A 15,918-nucleotide genomic window follows, 5' to 3' on the forward strand; every position below is an offset into this window, starting at 1 on the left:
CTTTTACAACGACTTGCGTTGGGGGGCGCTGGAAAGTGAATAGTTTAATTTACTATTTCATCTCCAGTCCCCGTGGATAGTAGGGAAGGTGTTGGAAACTATTCCCTATCCTAGAGCGCCCCCCAGCGCAAGACGTTGTAAAAGTTGCGTTGTAATGGTTGTGTCGTAAAGGTACTTTGTTGTAACAGTTGCGTTGTAAAGGATGTTCTCCCCATTTAAAGAAAACCTTGAAACACCTTGCTTTTCAGTTTACTGGCCTGATGATCACGTTTACTAACCATGGGTTTAATAAACTAAATCTGTTGTCAGCACTAAGCGACCACTTATGGGATGCTTTCATGCCTCATAGGGCAGCACTCGTCTGCATCATTGTGCAGCGCTCTCTTGCCGCACCACAGCTTTAACGCTAAGAATTTTTAAAATGGCTGCTTGATGACTAGCCAATAAGAGTTCACCACCTTAGAAAAAATGTTGGAGACACAAGGATGCCCCTCAAAGTCGCTTTATCGATTCAAAGAATCCATGCAAAGCAGAGGAATGAAAAATTAGTCTGAAAGCGGATTTTTCTACCCTCTGCTAAGCTCTGTATCTCCTTCAATCAGGAATCAATGGCCTTTCTTGTGTTTCATGGCTCAGTTGAAAATCCGCTCCTCTGAATTTGGAAACAAGAAAGGCAATTGTCGTCAATACAGACCTAGTGCTTTGTAATTGGTTTAATTAACCTCACGCGCATGCAAAGTGGAGGGACAGTAGCAGGAAATTCTAATCCTGGCTTTGCATGTGAATACAACAATGCAGAGAAATAAAAAAAGTAATCTCAAAAAAGTAAAAAAAATATGGGAAAAGCCAATAGGTCTTGGCATTAAAAGGGTGAGTAATTGGTTTTACAAATGCTTGTCGGCACTGGCATGCTTACACAAGTGTTAAGATACAATTGCATTCTATTGTCCCTCTACTTTGCATGTGTAGGTCATTAATTAAAAGAGTTACATATTTCTGGATCTGTAATGATGCCAATTCAATGGTATTCCTACTGGCTTCCATGCGTCGTGATGCATGTGCACGCAAGTGCATCACAATGTGTGGGCGTGCCTCATGACACCTGCAAGTGTATGTATAATGAGTTATGGTGGCCATTTTTAATTTACAGTTCTAACATGGCGGATGACTATGCTAGAACAGTGAATTATTGTCAAAACAACAAAAAAGGAAACAAAGGTGTGCACAGCATAAATAACGTCAAGTGCTGCCGGGCCCTTGTAAAAGCAATCTAATCATAATCAAATAAAAATTGTGAAACGGGGTCATGGGGAGTGGGGCGGAAAGCATCAAGGAGCTGTGACAAGGAAGTTTGCCGGTAGGTGATGCTTGTTGTTATAAAAGGAAATAGGGAGAGAGCAATGAACGCCTGCACTCCCGTAGAATGCACAAAGCAAATTTTTAAAAGCGTCCTTTAAATATGCCTTGGAAAGATACAGTTCACTGATCAGAACACTGAAATATAAAGAAAAACCAATGAATCAAGAGCAGACAACTGAAACAACAAAGCTGTCCAATCAGGAGCAAGGGGCGGGCCATAGCCCCGCTCTAAGGGAGTGGCAACTTTGGTTGCTGCTGCAATGCATTAAATCAGCCCTTCAGTAGATACAGGCCTAAAGCGGTGTGTATTGAGACCTCAAAGGGCTCATCAGGACACACAAAAGCAAATTACGGGTGCCTATTTTTAATGACATTTCGTGAAATTTAATGGCACTATTGCAAAATTGTACATATAGTGAAAAATGTCGTTTGGCAGTATCTCGCCTTACTTTTTTCAGGCAAGAGCATCCCCGCTAGAATAGGTCAAGTGAGATATGGGCTAAGGGCCGGTTAGATCAGTACATTTGGTTTGAGGCATTTTCTGCGTGTACCAGTCAATTGTGCACAAGAGTTATGGGAAACTACCTAAGGTGAAATTGCGAAAATTTATTGTGAATTTTTCTGGGTAATTTGAATTTGGCACCAGGCCTAAACAACTCAGAATTGTAACAAACAAATGTGTGCACCATTAATAAAAACCTACGACGAATCCGATACTTGGGATCATTCCAGCATAGCAGACGGCTAGCAGCAAACCAACCCCTAAGAACTTTTGATAGGCACAGTATCATAAGATGTTAATTTGTAAAGTGCATGTTTACCAGTGAGGCGTCTTGGAACTGAACAGCAGGGGGCAGATTTATCATTCGTTCTCACAATGCAACACAGCATGACAACTTGCAGCACTGTGCTGTGTGAAAAGGAGAACAAGAAACAAAAAAACAAAAAAACGTGCCTAAACTGATATGTGAATTAAACCACGACTTGTACTCTATAAGGTAGAAAAACTCATTCCAACCTGAGATGGTGCTGATCAATAGCAATTTATTCATTCAATTTAAAGCAATTTTTGCAAGAATTTTTTCATTTTTTATACAAAATACTACACCATTAATCCATATAAAAAGACTCATTCGACTTGTCAGACATATCACACTCATTCGAAATCAGACATCCATATGTACACAAAACTAAAGAATAAAGAATTACTAAGAATTACCAGGGAAAAACTAAGTGGTGGGGAGAGAAAAGAAAAAGAAAAACCAAAGGTTGCTCAAAAAATACACATCTGTGATATACCATATATATATATACACTTTGAGATTAATCTCAATCAACTTGATTGATGGAACACAATGTATATACACAAATTAAAGCATTCAAGTTAACAATTTTTTTAATTTAATGGGAGCAACACTTTGTGCAGAGGCCTGTGAAAAGGAGAAGGCAGAAATGCACCATGTGTCAAGATATCGCACATTCCTGCTCTCTGTCTAAACTGGTGCATAATCTGCTCCCTACCAGCAACGTAGACAAGTTTCTTTTTGTGGAGAAACGGACACCTTCCTGCACAAAAACAATCCTCTGAAACTTTTTCCTCTTTTTAAGTGTGCTGCAGAAGGTAGAAACAACAGGAATAATAGTCATATTTCTCCTCAATATGCCTCATTGGGGAGAACATAGCATTTTGTTGCATTCCCAGGTTTACTAGGGTCGGTAGTTCTGGGAATATGCCGAAATCCATGGGAACACCCACGCTCGCCCATGGAACGCCTTCCCAGGGCAGAGTAACTCAAGGCAGTGACGTTGCTTCAGATTTACAAAGCAACCCTGGACCAAGCAACGCAAGCGCACCTTGGTAAATCTAACTTTGGTGTTGCGTTGCCCTTGCGACCACATGCATGACACAAGGGCAACACAGTACCTTGATAAATCTGCCGCCAGATCTTTATTTTTATCTAATTCAATGGTACTGATTTCATCTACCTCAGAAGCGTGAAAGGGTGAGTAGAACCATCGGCATGATAACCTGTGACCGAGGTCAAACACAGATTCCCGCAGTAGAGGCAACAGGAATGAAGCTCTACAGATACAAAAGAAGCTCTTTGTGTGTTTACAAGCACATCAGGTAGTAAGCGAAAGGCAGACAGTGCACAACTACAAAAATAAATGTTTCTGCAGCTCAACCGTACGACCACTGCGGATGAACTCACAGTGGAATACAAGACAGAAGCATCACACCTACCTCACCAGGGCAGGCCAACCCACACAGCAGGAGCGGCAGGTGCAGGTAAGCACGGTGGGCTGGGTGGTGGTGGGTGGCGATGCAGCAAGTGCAAGGTAAGTGATTTTCTTTTTTTAATGCTATTTTTCCTTGTTTTCTTCTGTCGACCCCCCCCCCAACCCCGTCCCCTGCCACCTTATCTTCGCAATCACACCCCTGGCTCTGCATCTTGTATATTTATTTGAAGGTTGCCATTCTCTCAGCTGGATTCTTTCTATTTCACAAGGTTTTGTTGCCAGTGAATGTGAGCGATTGGCTTAGCATTTACTGATTCCCCAGACGATTGTTGCACCCCTCTACATCTGTGCAGCGCCCTGAAGAAGGTGTGACCCTTGTATTCGGGTCATCCACCGACACGCGTCAGCAAATTTTTTCCTACTCGACTGATACAACTATCCTACAGTACTGTATACCATCAAAAGTCTCTGGTTCAATTTGGAAAACAAATGTTTATAAACTCTATATAACAATTAAATATCTATAACAACAGCCATTGCTGATATTTTTACAGCACCCACCGTTTTAGGAAACAGTTTGTTACAGAATCTTTCTTATTATCTGTTTGATGATTCATGGGTCTAGGTATATTAGGATCTTGTTGAGCTGACCAGTCTTGTCTCTTGTCTCTGTCGTGTCCATGTGTCTGAATGAGTGATTGAATGAGTGTGGTTTATATTTAAATAAATGTCTATATGTGGTTTTATGTATAAGACTCATGGTTTACTCGTCTATTGGCGAGGTCTTTTGTAATATTTCTCTTTATAGATTTGCCTTTTGTATCTATTCTATTAACATTTTATGACCAATTTATGTATTTTGTTATAATTGCATATTATCTAATTGTACAAACTAAGGATATATATCCAAATAAAAATGAAAAAAATCTTATTTTCTAGTCATATATTATTGCCCCTTTCTCTGCACACTGTGAATGTTCAGTAGTGAGGAGGCAACTTTCCCCCTCTACTTCTTATCTAGACGATGGCACATTATTGAAGAAATAGGTTCAGGTAGATGAGCTTTCAGAGTCAGACTAGATCATGGCGGCAAGAGGTCAGTTATATCAGCTAGTCTTGCGGAGGGTCCTTCCGGCGCCCCCACCCCCCTCAATTCTGTCACTCTAGAATTCTTGTGGTAGTGTGGACTGAGCGAGCTGTTTATTACTGCGTTAAGTGTCCTGTTTATGCCATTTTGGAATTTTAAGTTTGTTCTTCAGTTCCCTGCTGCTTATATATGACTCCTGTAATAGGTTTTCGGCCGCTTGACTTAGCCTGCCAGTTCCTCGCTTCCATCGCCTCGGCGTAGCCAATCACGATTTACACTCACCGCCAAGCAGCTCCCCTGAATATCTTTTTGAGATGATCTGGGTTTTCCTTACTGTCTGACAGCTTCAACAAAGCCATTCCATGGGTGATATCTGTGAGCTGTACGGTCCGCGAGATGCTCGGCCGCTCTATGGGATCCGCGCTGATTGCATAGTCCTAGCAATCATCGCATATGGCATTTCTTTAGCCTCTTTATTACTTTTTTGGACTTCTTTGACTTACATTTATGGACGCTGTCCATTGTGATTTAGTCATGAATGTCACCCACCATGCTACATACAAGAATATCATCTGTCGAGACACTCTCTTCAATGCTGCATGCCAGGAGACCCTTAGGAATCATGCTTGTCGTGACACACTCATGATTGATGCCTGTTGTGATGTCTAACTATGAAGACTGTTTTGATGCTCTCTTACATCTCGCCTGTCATAATGCTGACGTAAGTGTCAATGATTGTGACACCATAAATGTCACGAGCCGTATTGCACTTAAAATGAATGCCTGTTGTTATACTATCAAGGATGGGACCTGTTCTCATGAATGAAAATTATTGTGATGACATCAAGAATGCCCCCTGCTATGATACATTCATGCATAGGGCCTTTTGTGATGCCCTTGTTAACATCATATGTCGTGGTACACTGATGACTATCACCTGTTCTGTTGTGTTCTGATAAGTGGCGGCTTCTCCTGTTGGGTGGAGGTGTGTCGCCCCACCTGCTGAGGGTGCAGAAAAAGGGAAAACTAAAATGGTAATAAAATGAATTAATGATCAATTTATGTTTCCTATGCCAGCCCAAGCTGGTTGTGAGGGTGGAGTCATTGCTGCAATGCTGCTGTCTGGCAGCAGGTGATCAGAAGTGGTACACAAGCTTAAAGTGCACAGGTCTTTATTTGCAGGCTGTCTTGTGATGGGTAGCCTGACATCCGCAGTTTAAACATGTCCAACCCAGGCTGTCTAAGACAGCTGAGCGAAGAGAAAACACAGGCCTCCAGTGCCTGTGGGAGCGCTGAGACAGCCTGCCCGATCCAGTCCTGGAACTTCTTTCATCCTGGTTAACAGCATGAGAGTAGCATCTGGACTGATTAAGGGAGTTGGCTGGGGCCCACACTGGACGACGAGAAGAACACCAGGACCAGAGGACATGCAGTAAGTTAAGTGAATGCCTATTTTTATTTAATTCAATGTAACCTAATTGCTGATTAATATTAAATTAATGTTTTAAAGTTGAACATTTTAACTTTACATGTTAATGCAATGGATGTTTGCAATTTAGTAAGTGTTTATTCATAACAAGGTTATTTTCCCGAGTCGGCACGGCACCTTTTTAACACATTTGCTTGTCTAACCACTTTTAGTTAGTGAGAGCCGCCACTGATCCTGACCTTCCCCTGGTATAATGCCCCTATGAATTTCACATCTTGTGATGGCCTCATGAAGGTTTCCTGTAACAATATTTTCAACAAATGTCATCCTTGGGAATACCCATGATTGACACATTTCGCATTGCATTTGTGAAGGAAGACTGTGATGACATCATAAATGAGCACTGTGATGACATCATGAATGAGCACTGTGATGACATCATGAATGAGTACTGCCAAGGTACCTCGTGTGTGTCATGATGTCCTCATGGACGTGGCTTGTCATCATGACCTTGAGTATGCTTCCTGTTATGGTACCCTCATGAATGAGGACTGTTGTGATGCAATCCTGAATGGTGCCCTCTGGAGAGGATTGGATGGGGTGGCCAGTCCTGGCATCGGGCGGCATTCACGCCACTGAAGCCACAGCAATCTTTCTGTCTTCTGGAGCCTGGTGCATGAATACTGCAGCCATCCCCATGTCAAGGTAGAGAAAGTAGGATGTATTGGCGCACAATGTTGACTGATGAGTCAGCAAAGAGGAGGTTATCCTCCCATTCTGCTTCTCCCGGGTGGGAGAAAGAGTGGGTGGGAGCTGCCATGCGGTGTCAGGATGGGTAAATACTGCACCCCATTTATATTTCTCACTTTTTTCCCTGATGGTCTGGTGGGATGTCTGCACCCCCTGGAATGGGCAGATAGGTGGCACACACTCCAATCTGCCAACCAAGGGGAAGCATAAAGCCCACCAGACTACTAGAGAGAAAAGGGGTAGGATAGGATGCCAGGTTCTTTTTTGCATCAGTCTCCATTGCTAGCCGCCAGATATCATTTCTGCTCCCAGAGGGAGGCTGAATGGGGGTTTACCCCATTTCTGTCACTGCATATGTCTAAACTAAGTCCAAATAAATCCCAATTTTCTCTCGATTGCTATTGTGAATGGCTGCAGGATTCGGTCCGTGGGTTAGCAAGCAACCATGAAACTCTACCTATCCCAGCCTTTCTGAAACATACAGACCAGAGGAATCCTGGGTGGAGTGGTGTGCATGGATCCCAGCACATTTTCTTACCTAGACGAGGTCCATATGATGGTAGCCCAGGTCTTGCGGACATACAGCTTTCCCACTGGGTAGTTAGATGGTGCCCATCAATGACTGTGTTTTTTTGCTTATAGAACCGACGCAGTGATCGCTTCTGAATTCTGGCCATTGAACAACACAGGGTCCTTAATTTGCTACATGGTCCACACCTAGAGAAATTTCCCTCACAGCAAAACAAACCTCTCTGACTTGCTGGACCCAGTCACTGCAGATGACCAAGTGGCATGGTGTGCTGATGGTGGAAACACTACTATAGCATGGGAACTGTGTGTGCTGATGGTGGAAACACCTCTACAGCAAGGGAACTGTTCCAACAACAGCACAATGAGATGCCATTGAAATCTCAAAACCGGGGGACTTCTGGGAGGGCAACGCATTATGCACACTTCAACAATGACAGACACGTATATTAACTGAACAAAACACAATTCTACCAATGCTTGGAGCTGCCTTAGAAGGATGCCATGAAACATTGCAACCCCTGCCGGGTCACGATCTGCAGGCTCACGATCTGCCGGCTCACGATCCCATAGGGGCACGCATCACTACGGAAAGACATCGCGACAAAGGGATGTTCCGAATGTACTCTATGTTGGTTAACAACACTGCAGACCCCATGCAAACTCTCAAAGTGCTCTGGGACCAAGAAGTAACAATCCTGGAGGAAGAAGACTGGGTGGACACTAAAATGATCCCCAGAGTATTAGCCGTCTCTGCGAGACTGAGGCTGATACAACTTAAATACCTGTATAGGGTATATTATTGTCCCCTGACCCTGAGCGAGATGAAACCAGGTACGGATCCTGCTGCCCGCGATGAGGTGCTGGCATCGAAACAGCGATACCCTGCCAAAGGTTGTGAACGGACAAATAGAACAGGTACCCAGGATGATAATACTGGGTCTGATGGACGAGTGGGGAGGTAAAAGTCAAACCAGATTGCTGGTGGCCATGGGCTTCCTCTTAGTCAAGAGAGCCCTGGCAAGGCATTGGAGACCTGTAAGCGCCCCGACTGACTGCATGGACACCTGGGATGTATATAAATCGAGCAGATGTCCCTCAAAGCATACTAAACTGAGAGGGGCTTGGCTCAATGACTCCGAATCTGCCAATAAATAGCTTTAGATTCGCATTCCTGAAGTGTGTGTGAATATTTGATTCAAGATTGATGGGTGCAGAGGGTTCCACTTGACGTTTCATGTGCTAACCTTCTGATGGAAATGGCATAAGTGCAAACTACATGTATAAAAGCAATAACGTGTGTTACATAAAAAAAAGACCCAGGCATTTAAGGGGACTATTTGTTTGGTGGAAGTGCACTTAATGCACAAACGGAAAGTTGCCACCCAAAGGGAGGAGAACCAAGAGTTCAAATGGGCTGACCCACCGCCCGCCACACACTGAATGCTTTGCTGGGCAGAAGCAAAAAGCGCTGACCAATGGATGAATGGGGCTATGATTGGCCCACAGGGCTCTTTGCATATCTGCTGTATCATGCATTCATTGTAAAATTTATCAGCATACCCCGAATCTTCTTAGACCGTATAGTTATCTGTTGATGCAACTTCAGTAGTTCAATCATGTCACTTTTGGTAGATGGCCTTATCATTGTTAGTGTCGAAAATATGGCACCAAACATCTGCTTCTGTTCAGATGCCATTGAAGAGCCACACAACTTTTAGCAAGACACTTAAGATGCATTTATGTTGTTGGTTTATTTGTGATGATCCCTCCTCGATGGCTAGGGTGAATCTAGATCCAAATTTAGCCCAGCTAAACCTTGTGCTGATATATATTCACTCACTCACTCACTCAGTCATTGCACTGAATAGCCAGCAGGAGCCATCAGCAAGCGGCCAGTGGGGAGGGAACTGTGACGCCATGCTTGCACTGACATCAGGTTTTATTGGCAGTACAGGCTGCCAGGTCATCAATATTCAACTGGTTTCTTTCTCTCTCCCTACAGGGCCCTGTTGAGCTGCAGGCAGGTGTGCACTTTACAAGCATCCATATCGTACATATATAGGTACTTATCGCATAGCATTGAATGAGGGCTATGTTCCATGGGAAGCCTCAGTCAGCCAATACAATGGATTCTAATGCATGCTATTTGCACTAGTGTATATAATGCACCTTTGCATTTGTATCAGTGTGTCTATGATTCAGAGTTCAACTGTGTCGTTGTAATAATATTCAAAGGATGGAAGCACATGGAATCTGATGGCGTGGAAGAAAGTGCACATGGAAAGCATTTTAATAACCACGGAAGGATGAGGTGTTGCATGGACTCGCCAGGATTTGAACCTATGACCATGAGGTGAAACACAGGCCCCCACAGTGGTCGCATTAGTCCACTAAGCCCCCAGACACAGAATGGTTGCAGTGGAGTTATATATGGTGTCCATCTTCTTGGTGGGTGATCTCTGTGACATGTGTCCCTGTGGTGGAAGTAATCCCCATGCAAACACCACATACCAGCTGGGCTATGTAAGACCAGTCAGTTCTCCTGGCGAACTCACACTGCTTGGAATAAAGTGTGCTGCTGGGTCTCGATTCCAAAGTTAATTAAGGGGTGGGGCTAAATTTACATGTTATGTTATGTTATGTTATGTTATGTTAAGCTTTGGTGAAGCGCGACAGCTGCCCCAGCAAAGGGGCGTCCCGGCGCTAGAGAACCACATAACATCCAGGAGGGCTGAGAGCTAGGCGAGGCTTAGAGGGGAGGAAATAGGTGGGTTTTCACATGATCCCTCCCCCTACATATCAGGTTCCACCCATTAGCCGCCTACCACTCATGAACGGTGGATGTTCGGATCTACTCTGACAGCAGGTCAGACCACTAAAAGTACCAATAGTTCCTATATTAACCTTCTACTACAGCCATTCAACGTTGTTTAACTCTTTTTTGTGTCTGGGAAAATTATGGAGAGCGTGATGGAACCCACAATAACCTTAGTCTTGAAACCGGATAAGGACACCACTAGATGTGGGTCTTGTAGACCAATAGCATTATTAGATTTTGATGTATAACTGTTTACTTCTATTTTGGCTTCTCTACTGTGTGATGCTTGACACCTGCTTATTTCACCTGAGCAATCCAAATTCATTCAAAATAGACACACTACGTATAACACCAGACTAGCCTACAGCCGATAAAAGCATCCGAATGTCAGGGCGCTCGAATGATCCTTCCCTTGCTTGATGCTGAAAGGCTTTCAATAGAGTAGACTGGAGATTCTAAAAAAGAAAACTATTACCTAAACAGGCATAGGCCCAAACCATAATAAACTTTGTTTAACTTTGTTCACCCTATAGCAGAAGTAAAAATAAACTGAGAGTTTTCCCCCAAAATTAAGCTAACAATAGGGATCAGACAGGGGTGTCCCCTTTACACAATAATATTTGTCCTCTCAATGGAGCCCTATACAAAAAATTAAAAAACAATCGTAAAATAAAAGGTATTGCTCTAGGGCGAACTGAATATAAAATAGCTCTTTACAGAGATGGCATCCTTTGCTTTTTCATTGAACCAGATACATTATTCCCACCTTACTGTGGGCTTAGAGTTAACCACACATAGTGTGCCACCTTGGGCAGATTAGATCCATAGGGGACAACTAAAAATATAATACGAAGGTTTGGTTTTAGTGGGGCAAATCATCCATCCAAAACTTAAGGGTTTGGTGAACAAGGATGATAAAACATACACACTCTCACAATATCCCGCCATTGCTGGAGGTCTTATAGAAACATCTCTACAGGTGGGGGAAACTGGAGATTTTATGGTTAGGCCAAGTGGCAAGATGAATTTAATTCCTAGCCTCCTATTGAGCCTGAAAGCCTTACCACTCCAAATCCCTAAGGATACCATTACACTGAAACAGAATAAACTCTTATTTTTCATACAGAGGATAAAACTCCCCAGAGTGCCTAGGAAAATCAATATATAATATAACCAAAATATAGAAAGCCATTGGCTAGACATGGGAGAAAAGCACTATCAATAACAGGACCCACATTATGGAACAAACTTCCTCTGTCTCTTAGACAGTGTACAGAACATCTCAAATTTAGGAGACAACTGAAAACCGTACTGTTCAGAAATTAGATCTAGTTCTTACTCTATCCACACCCTCTGTTCGACCGGCTCCAAAAGCGCAGAGATACTCCACTGGGAGTCGATTCGAGCGCTATATAAACCAGCAAATAAATAAATAAATTGGAGGGAGGGTGGGGAGAAAGTTTTATTAGAACATTGGAATAATGGGAGCTCCATTGAAAACAATGGAGTGTTCCGGGCTTCTAACTCTGACATTCCAATGTTTGTTCACAGCTGTTGCTGTGAACATAAGGACTCAGGGAGCTCGAGTGGATTTCAATCCCATTGGGCTCCGTGAGGCCTTTGTTTTACGAAATAGAACATTCTGCCCTCTAGGGGAGTAATGTTCTAATAGCCCTGGAGGCCTCCGTAGCGTACTCTACCGGCCATTAAATGGCCGCTACCTTCGGCCGGGCCTATAGCACTGGAGCGGGCCTTTATTGGTGGTAGGCCCTCTATGGTGGGCTCTTACGCAATATTATGGCTTCCCTATTGTGACCTGCACTGGATTTGCAACTACTCCCCCCAAGTCACTGCGGGTAGATGTAGGATAAATCTATTCTCAGGTCCCATTCTCGAAATTATTATGGCTACTTGGCTCAACCAACATACTTCTGAAATATTGGGACATCTTAACTGGGAAAAAGAACATGGCTGCATTCACACCTCCTATGACTCCATTTACGTTCAATCTGGATTTTACTCTCAGGATTTGGGATGTTGGATTTAAACTTTTAACAATGGGAAACCAATGAGATTGGGAGACCTGTTTTGCAGATGGGACAACACTAGACAGAGAAACGTGTACTGAACAATTTACTCTCCAGTCCCATGATGGATTTGGTTAACCCAGTTATTACACTGGACATGAAATAGACAAGTACAATTGAGGACCAATAGGGATCACACCCCGTTGCAAACCTTGTTCGATGATAAAAATATGGAAATAAGGAAAGTCTCTATTTTATTCAACTCTATTCCTGCTACTCACAGACAAAACCACCTACCTATATTGCTAAGTGGAACGAAAATTTAGGGGAACCTATTCTGAAGATCTTGGTGAAAATTTGGGCAAGAGCAGCAAAATCCTCGATATGTGTCCAACTTAAAGAAAACGCATATAAAATAATAACGAGCTGGTACTTTACCCAAGCCGACCAAGGCGCCATAAATGGAAGCTCAGTACTATGCTTGAAGGGCTTTGGAGAGCAGGGAAGCATGATTCACATGTGCTGGACCTGCCCAAAGATCGAAGAATACTTCGAAATGATTATCACAAGCGTGCAGGAAATCACTGAGATCATGCACCCTTTAGACCCAAGGGTATTGATACTGGGTAGGGACTCTATCTATCCTACCACTACTCTGTCAGGCAAACGCCGCACATATTTATTGCTAGCGCTAGATTATCCCAAGCACTATTTTGGAAACAAGAATTGACACCCCCATTCATGTCAAGTGGTAAAACATTAGCTCAATTTATGGAAAAATTTACAGCATTGATCCATGAACCTATGCCCATAATTGAGAAAGCATGGACCCCCTTCATATCTGCAGAGAAGGCCCGACAAGTTGACCCAACATCTTCTGAACTCAGGCATTGATTGGATGGCGTAAGATGCTTCTTCATCATCTGATGATTAGAATAGCAGTTGCTTTGGAATCCAAGTGTAAAGACTTTCCTTTTGTATGAAAATTGAGTCAATTTTCTGAACGCAACTTGTGAATCTTGTGAAATTTATAACAAAGTGTGCAAATGCTATTTGTTTGACTTCTGTGGAATAAAAATAAAAATTCATAACATACAAATTCTTCATATTTCTTGCTCAACGTCTACAATCTTTATAGATTAACGCATATCAAAATCGGCAGTCAAACACTGTAGAGTATTGTATTTAACTTAGCATTTACTCAGTATACTACAACCACTGGTATGGTGCATAGCATGGGATAACACGCAAATGCTGTACTCATGCTGTGTATAGTGACAGGACACCTGAAGAATACGTACTGTACAACCGCATGGTGGCGTTGGAGGCTCCGAGTTTGTTGCTGGCGAGGCAGGTGTAGTTCCCATAATGCAGTGCACTGACGTTGGAGAAGACGAGCAAGGATCTGGTCCTCTCAGTCTGGATCTTCAACCCTTCGCTGCCACCAATGAGTCTGCTGGAAGGAGAGGAGAGGGCAAATACAGGATTAGCCAATACGATCGTCTGGACTCTTCTTATTGGCTGGCAGCCGCAGCACAGACCTCTTCGCTTCCCCTAGCAGTCATGGTAAGTCAACACTCATGAGAACTCAGGTGCAGATTTACAAGCCCCTTGTGCCTCCTTGTGCTGCCATTGCGTCACTTTTTTTGACACAACGGCGGCGCAAACAATACGATCAATTAACTATGTGACACATCTAGGGAGATGCATCACATTGTAAAGCCCTGTGTCACATTATACCTGCACCAGGTATAATGTATGCAGCCTAGGCGTTCCTACGCAAAAAGCCATTTCACGGCATCACTCTATGCCTTCACTGCATCAAAATCCCTATGCCTGCTCAGACCAGGCGTAAGACATGACCCATGGCTTTTTGAATGGGATTCACCTATCTGTTATGGCACATTGCTGGCGTTGCGTCACTTTCATGAGCAACTCCAGCGATGCGTCACTTTTGTGCCAACAGATGCGTCAGTAATTCTGACGCATCTGTTAATCCTTGCGCCATGGAGCGCTGTATTGTAAATACAGCGCATCCATGGTGGTGCAAGGACATTTGGCACTGGCGCAAGGAAACTGACGTATCTGCAGATGTGTCAGTTCCTTGTAAATCTGCCCCGAGTCTCAAAAGGAAAACCTGCTGTGTAGGCTAAAGCACTTACTTCAACTAACGAGGTGCAATGTATGCATGCTTTCACTGTTTAAAAAATACAATTTTCAAAGTTTGGAAAAAAAATAAAATCAGTTTCACTAGCCATGTGCCAGATCCTGGCCCAGGTTGTGTCTCAGGGTCTTCGACTAAAACTACTCATTTGCAACACATGTATCCGTGTAACCATGTTACGACATGTTATGTCAATTTGTATGTTTATTAAGAGCAATGGTCCTCGTGGTGTCTTATAGTGCATCTCTTATAGATATACAGCATGATCACTATAAGCATGAATGCAATCAGAGGTAAGAGCAGCACAAACACAACAACACTGCCTATTCGTAAAAAGATATATTAAAAGCTTACTTTTGCAACATATGGGAAGATAAACAGTCATTTTGGTTTACAGTGATGTAACCCCAGCGTGATGCTCAAAAAACACAAGTCCAACGTCAACAGAACGCGAGAGCATATTTGCGATTCCTTGTGTGTGTTTTTTTCAACAAACAGCAGTCTTTGGGTTCAATTAATGTCGCACAGTTTGTTTGTTGTGTTTTTGTCAACAACGTTTCGGCTCCCGAATGTGATGAGAGGGTCTCATCAGGACAGGCGAGGGGACTGGGGCATCTGTAATAACTCAGTAGCAGAATAAGCCAATTGTTTATGGAAAAAAGTAGGGATGAGGGTATGCCACATGGAAAAATAACCAACGGCATGGTGGAGTCACGAGGATAATTGCCCACCCGCTTATCCTCGTGACGCCATTACGCTTTTGGTTATTTTTTCTGTGTGGCATACACAGGTTGCAGGTACTTGCAACACAATGGTACCTTAATGGATCCCTTTTCCCCTAGACAATTGGCTTACTTCTGCGGGAAACATCCTTTACAACAAAACTTTTACCACGCAGTGCTGTTACAACGCAAGTATTACAACAAAAACCTTTACAACGCATTACACTGGGGGGCGCTCTAGGATAGGGAATAGTTTTAATTTACTATCCAACACCTTCCCTAGTGTCCACGGGGACTGGAGTTGGAATAGTAAATTAAACTATTCACTATCCAGCACCCCCAAGTGTAATGCGTTGTAAAGGTTTGCGTTGTAATACTTGCGTTGTAACAGCATGCGTGGTAAAAGCATGCGTTGTAACGTCATACATCCACTTCTGCTTATCAATTATTTCAGATTAAGCTGTATATCCTAAAGCGATGTGCTGGAACCTCTAGAGGATCATTGTACTCAATAATTGATGAATTACCTAGGTTCTCGTTTGGTTAAAGGGTGTCTCTTGTATTCCAAAAGATGGTCTATGTTTATGACACGTATGTCACCCGGGAGGGTATCCTGATGTTAGAGAAGAAAGGGACCTTTAGAAGTGCCAGTTTTTTAAGTTTTATGTGAAACCTTTTTGAATGGCTCAAGTAAATCTATGTGAAGTGGCAAAAAATGAGCATGATCATGTTCATTGAATTGTAGAGGTCTGTGCTGAAGAGTGAGATGGGGGTTTCACGCCCTGCCCCC

General features: G+C 43.1%; 1 protein-coding gene across 2 annotated transcripts in view; it reads right to left on the minus strand.

Annotated features, from left to right (window-relative positions):
* The window catches only part of IGLON5 (IgLON family member 5), a 1,087,135-nt gene that overhangs the window by 56,477 nt on the left and 1,014,740 nt on the right, over positions 1 to 15,918 (minus strand). The window contains exon 7 of one of the 2 annotated variants that reach the window (XM_078655466.1): positions 13,544 to 13,695. In XM_078655466.1, the coding sequence (XP_078511592.1) occupies positions 13,544 to 13,695 (152 nt within the window). Of the gene's footprint in view, positions 1 to 13,543; positions 13,699 to 15,918 lie in introns of both variants that reach the window. The other variant, XM_078655465.1, reaches the window with a different exon arrangement.

Source organism: Lissotriton helveticus, chromosome 7, assembly GCF_964261635.1.
Source record: "Lissotriton helveticus chromosome 7, aLisHel1.1, whole genome shotgun sequence".
Taxonomy (NCBI): Eukaryota; Metazoa; Chordata; class Amphibia; order Caudata; family Salamandridae; genus Lissotriton; species Lissotriton helveticus.